The following is a 6,444-nucleotide window of genomic DNA, read 5'->3' as shown; positions in this document are numbered from 1 at the left end:
CTGGAGACTGCAGGCTGGTGAGACAGAGGAGCGCTGAGCCGGCTGCTTGATTTGTTGCCGCTGCAGAGGTTTTGCGTCAGTCGTTAAGTTCTCCTGCTGCCAACACTTCCTCCGGCTCCAGGCTGCGCTTCCTGCTCCATCGTAAAAACAATGCTCCTTTTTCCTTTCCCACAATGCACTGGGAAGATTCCCCGCTGATAGACTTCCCCCACGGGGGACACAAGTCGTGTTCACGCATGAATTTGTTGACATCGTCTTTTATCAAAATCGTACACAAAGACGGCTCAGCGGAGGGATTTTATTCGTCTGCAAATGATTTCATTTCATGGGTGTTGTTTTGGCGTTGAAGGGCACTTTGGAGCGCTGGTTATTTTCCTAGTTTAGTTTACACACACACACACACACACACACACACACACACACACACACACCTTCAGTGTCTCTCAGCCCATCGCACTGTTTGTGTTGGAGTCTCTGAAGCGGATAAGAAAGTCATTGTGTCTCCCGTAATACACGGCAGGGTGACGGTGCAGATAGGACTTTCAACATCTCCCCGTGCACGGGCGGAAAAACAAACTAACACACACACGCGCACACACACACGCACACGCACACACACACGCACGCACACACACGACATAACCTTGAGTGCAGCGCATGCCAATCAATCCGATCCATTCACCCCCCCCCCCCCTCGATCTCTCACCCCCCCCCCCCCCGATCTCCATGACGGGTGAGACAAACACGCTCAGCGTTCAGCTTCGTCTCGTATTGATGACTTTTAGGAAGGCGAGGCGCGTGCTGTGTGATCAATGTGCAGCTCATGATTTATGAATCCACCGTTTGAGGGGCTTTCTGAGTGGAGTGTGTGCACGGTGCAGGTGGATGTAAATGGTCAGGAAGAGGAAAAGATAAAGAATAGATGGATAAAACCTTTTATATTCCTCTTCTGAATCACATTTAACAGAAACTGTTCGCGCTGTTAGCGCTGTTCGCGCTGTTAGCGCTGTTAGCGCTGTTAGCGCTGTTAGCTGCGAGCTACAGGGCCGTGTTGAGAGACATTGAGAAGCAATTGAAATTCTCCCAAACTCGTTAAGTTTTTTAACAGAACCTCGATTTCTTCTTCTACAGCCTTTTTCTGGTGTCATCTTCAGTATTTACACAACACCTGCCCTCACACAGTGTTTGCTCTCTGTTTGTACCACGGATGTGAAGATGTTGATGTACTGTCGGTGTGACACACTGTAGATGTCACATGACATGGCTGCATTTCTGTTAGTTTTTTCTGAATGAAGACTTATGATCAGAATGATCTAAAGTAGGGTTGTCAGATGTAAAGGAATCCTAACTAGTCAGTGACAGTAGAGCTCACAGACGGGACACGTTATGGTCAATCAGGAAGCAGTGAGATGATAGAGACCCGTCCTGTTTCACTGGTTGAGGCGGAGCCGACTGCTTCAGGTTAGAGTCCAGGCAGCCCATTGGTCAGGACCCAAACAAACCGGAGTACTGGAACCTCGGCGAGCGAGGAGCGCCTGTCCAATCCTGGAGCTTAAATGCTACGCAGGGCGGGACTTACCAAGAACAGTAATATGAACAGAAGTAAAGATTCAAGTTTCATTCAGACACAAACAAACAACATGAAATGACTTCATCTTCACTTTATGTCATCTGGAATATCTGCTTTTCATGTCTGAATCTCTTTTCTTATTAACTGACCTGAAATTGAACTGAGCTCTGACACACACACACACACACACACACACCTCCAACAGTAAGGTCTTTCTGTGGTTCCTAACAGCCTGAGTCTTGGCCTGTGTTGCAGGAGGATGAGACCGGCGAGGGGCGCTTCAGCTTCCCCGGCTACGGCATGGGCCCCGCCTGCCTGCAGGCCAAAGACGGCATGGCCATCAAGGGCAACAACAACAACGCCCCGGCCTCGGGCCCGGCCGAGAAGACCATGGACGAGATGAAGAAGCTGTTCATCGGCCGCGCCAAGCGCATCGACACGGTGTCCCGCGTGGCCTTCCCGCTCGTCTTCCTCATTTTTAACATTTTCTACTGGATCATTTACAAGATCATCCGCAGCGAGGACATCCACAAGCAGTAGTCGAGAGGAGCGGAGGAGGAGGAGGAGGAGGAAGGCGAGAACAGTGCGAAGAGGAGAATGCAGAGGAACAAAACGAGAGAAGGAAACGAGATATCATTGCCCCCCCCCCCCCTTCTTCACGCCGTTCCTTGTCCTCTTCCTTCATCCTCTTCTGGTCGAGGTTAAGTTGCTTTTTGTGGCGGTCGCCTCCCTCACCTCCCCACCCGACACCCACTGGACACTATTTGAGATATTTATTGCTTTCTTGTTCCCTTTATTCTCTCCCCCCACCAAAAAAAAGAATCCCAAACTCATTCTGGCTCTTTACACCTCCCGAATAAGCCGGAGCAGTGCAATAGCAATGCAGTAAAATGCATGACATACGAATGTGGCAATATATTAATGAAAAGACGAACAACGTAAATGCAGACTTTTGCAGGCACGCCCGACAAACTGTGTGGGAGCGGACGGACTGACGGAAGAAGAAGAAGAAGAAGAAGAAGAAGAAGAAGAAGAAGAAGAAGAAGAAGAAGAAGAAGAAGAAGAAGAAGAAGAAGAAGAGTCTTGTAAAGGGTGTTTGACTTTCGGGTTTTATTCTATTTTCTTTTGCGTGGAGACAAATATATAATTATATACGAAAAAAGAGAGGCGCCGGGGTGGGGGATGTGCGAGAAGCATACAGCAGTGTAATATACTCATATATCTAAAAAAGGAACTTTATTTGAGAGACAGCCATCTGGAAATAAGGGATTATTCCCCACCCAAAAAAAAAGTAAGGAAGGCGGATCGGTGCTTCCATTAAATAAAGCGATGCAAGGATCACGCATTCTATATATCTAGATTTGCTTCAAACGTGTATCGCGAGCACGCCTCAGCGCTTTGTCCTCCCGCCAACACCACCAGACCTTGACCTGCAGAGACACTCGAGGTTTCGCTGCCGCCGCCGTCGACCGCACGACTGGACAGAAATAAGAAGAACAAATCAGAAACACTGAAGGAGCAGTGCTGAGGATTCTGAGACACAACATCTCATTTCTCTGTGCTCGTCGTGGTCCTTCATTTACTTCATATTGCAGTTTGTTGTTTTGGTTTGTATCTTAACTTACGTGTCAAGTAAACATGTCGCTTGTGGCCGCGCAGCGCTCTGCAGCTCCGGACCCGTTTTCTTGGGAAGAGGAAAGCGGACGGTTTGACGTCATGGAGGTACGTCTCCTCACGGGCTTCTTCCCCGCTGGCTCTGCTCGTGCTCATCGGGACTGAAGCACATGTTTACATCTTATTAGCGCTTCCTTGCTTTGACCCCGCCTTAATGTGACACCCCACCCTTCCCCAGCCGAGAGGACATATGTAGTAAATTATACAGATTATAGCACCTGTTATACCTTAATTAACTGTATTTCCATCTCATTCACACGCGCACCAACTGTCGCCGAGAACCTCGTCGTGTGAACGGCTACGTCTTCGTGCCCGTGGAGTGGACCACTGGATTTATGTTTGCCGTATAGCCACGTTGGACGGGATTTGATCATTTGGTTTGATTGATGATTCATCTCTTTTACTTTGCTCCAGGCTTCTCTATGCAATAATTAGTATATGCAATTATGATTTTCGTTTTCCTTCCTTTAATTAAGCAGCGCCATCTGAAAAGCGAGTTGTTTTCTGGCTCATTCATCCCACTGCTAACTGCTGAACAGTCCTCGGTGAATACGGATGGAATGGATGAAGATGAAGTGATAGAAATACAGAGAAGACTTCACCCCGATGCGTGCAGATTACTGTTTCATCGTGTCGGATCGGCAGCAGACAGATTGAGCCGAACCGCTCAGCCAATCAGAACGGCGAAACAAAGTGAAGAAATAAAAGTGGAAAAAAGTCTTTTTCTGCACAAACGGTTGGTTTCCGTTCGCGTTGTCACTTCTGCATCATTTTATTTAGGTTTTATTGCAAGAGGTGAACATTTTACAATTTTGTAGCAAAGACAAAACTCAAAATGAACAGAGTTTAAATTTGTCTTTTGAACTTCTGCCCTCAATTTAAAAGTGACGCTAACAGCTAAGCTAACAGCTAAGCTAACAGCCTCCCGGCTCCAGCCCCGTTATCATCAACAGACTAACTTCCTAAAAGCAAGTGAATAATTCTATTTTCCAAAATCTTGACCTTTTCCCTCACGATACAGCGTTCAATGAGCCACTTCACTGCAGCAGCTTTGTCAGTGAAGAGTTTAAATAAAACAATCCGCTGGACTTTTATTGTGAAGTTTAAAAACAATGTTCCTGACTTACAGCAAACTGAAACATCACGCAGGAACAACGTGGAGAATTCCTGCCCGTCAACATATTTAAGCTCCGGTCCAACTTGGTTTTGAAGCAAAAGACAAAGATGTTTTCTTTTTATATTCCTCGTGCTCGACGTTCTGCTGCTGTTGTGGGCAAATGTTCAAGATGTGTTGCAGGATGTGATATATTCAGTCTGTTTTAATATGATTGCCAGATTAACTTCAGATATATAAATACAACTATAACACATATAAATAGATATATAAAGGCATATTTTGATATGAAACATTGATGCATTTTCCCTCTACATCGTTGTATTTCCCTATTTTTATTTTTGAAAGGAAGCAGGTTATTTTTATGAGACTTTTTGGATCTGAATCTTCATGAATTCAGTTCTGTCAGAGCGTGTTAGACTGATCTGAAGGGCTATGAGTACGCATTCCAACATGTGTTAACGTTAGAGTGGAAGTGCCATCGAACAATGCATCGAATATGCATTTAATTCATAAATCATTCCCTGATGTGATGTAAAAGCGCTCAAGGCCACGATCACCCGGGACGCTTCATTTCTAGTTATTTTTAACGAGTTGGTCGGAGCAGATTTCGCTGTTGCTAAGTATTTACGATGCAAACCATCAGATTTAGACAAAGACAAAACCAGCAAAGCCTGGAGGGACGTGTGTGTCTTCAACAGCATCGGCCTCTTCGTCAAAAGGACGAAGTCAGTTCCTCACAAGCTCTCGGAGGAATCGCTCACTTCTCGTGACACATTCCTTTGATCATTCTGAGACTTGAGGTGAACCAGCTGGAACTCATTCGACTGAAAGCAACTCAGCATACCAACACAGTCTCAAGGCACTTCTTCAAATAGTCACGACATGCGATCTATTGGCGTCTCGCTGAGACATTGTCCAGTTCTGTTGTGTCCTTCTGCAGGACGTCAGGCGACATTTCGCTGCAAAACGTTAGAAGAAGTTAGATTTAGGCAACTAAACCTGGGTTTAGGAAACATAACATGATTGGGCTTAAAATAACAACCTACTCAGGTTTAAGTAACAAAACGAACACTTCGGTGTACTACACCGTGTGTCCATGACAACAAAACGATCCGAAATAACTTCCCATTTGCATAGTTTTCAAGCTGAGCAAAAAAAATGGACAATTGTTGTTATTTTGTGACTATTTGACGACGTGCCATGATGCTGAGCAGCACGTACGTCGAGAAGACGAAGGGGAGTATCACAAGTACGTCGCTAGTCAGGAACGCTAGCAAACATGGCTACATGTAGCTTGTTCGACAGGATATCTGCGTGCAACTTTCAGATAACATGTCTTTGTCGGTTCAAATTACACCCTCGCTTGGTGTCTTTCTTTGATGCGAGCACCACAGGTAAAGCTCCCGCAAAACGTCTTTTGTGTTTCTACACAAACCAATTATATGAACATTATCTCGCCAGCAACGTTGAAGCTCACGTACGTAGAAGCGATGTATTAAAACGTGAGAAGAGCAGTGCACCTTACGTGGCCCGTTATAAAGCAAATATACGTGCTGCTAATGCTGAAATCCAGACAACCAGGAGCTCATTCTGTCAGAAACACGACGACAGAGCGAGACTCAAAGGCAAGAGTTATTAGGAAGCTGGTTAAACAATCTGAACGTTATCGTCTCTGCAAAGACAATTATTCAGGAAAACTTGAATGAAATGGATGCTGCACATCCACGTCGCTGATCAGCGACGTCTTCGGTTTACGCTCGGCGTCGTGGACCCAAACACTTCGGAAGTCAGAAGTTTTAAATTTCGACTGGGAAACTTCTGGCCTCTGAGTTGTCTGGAAAGCATCATTCGCTTCGTCTTCATTCATTTATTCTGCTGCACTTTATTTCCTACATGGAGCACAAAACGTGCTCTTCATTCAGAATTCATGATACTTGAACCTACGAAGCCAACAAACTCACAAAAGGTGTTTCTTTTTCCTCAGACATCCGTATCTTATGTCTACAAGTAATATAATACATTTGAAAAATCGTGCCATAAGGGGGTTGAATATGCAACTGAAAAAAGAAAAACGAGGACCTAC

General features: G+C 45.5%; 1 protein-coding gene across 2 annotated transcripts in view; it reads left to right on the top strand.

Moving 5' to 3' along the window:
* glra1 (glycine receptor, alpha 1) overlaps positions 1-2,161 on the top strand; it is a gene marked incomplete at its 5' end in the record, with an annotated part of 79,564 nt that extends 77,403 nt beyond the window's left edge. For both annotated transcript variants that reach the window (XM_079268664.1, XM_079268665.1), the window contains one exon: positions 1,826-2,161. In XM_079268664.1, coding sequence (XP_079124790.1) covers positions 1,826-2,110 — 285 coding nt within the window. In that variant the 3' untranslated portion in view covers positions 2,111-2,161. The remainder of the gene's footprint in view (positions 1-1,825) is intronic.
* Positions 2,162-6,444: the final 4,283 nt, after the last annotated feature.

Source organism: Melanostigma gelatinosum (genome assembly GCF_949748355.1).
Source record: "Melanostigma gelatinosum genome assembly, chromosome: 5".
In the NCBI taxonomy this organism is placed as follows: Eukaryota; Metazoa; Chordata; class Actinopteri; order Perciformes; family Zoarcidae; genus Melanostigma; species Melanostigma gelatinosum.
Note: the sequence above shows the minus strand (reverse complement) of the source record. Positions and strands in the feature narration are given on the sequence as shown.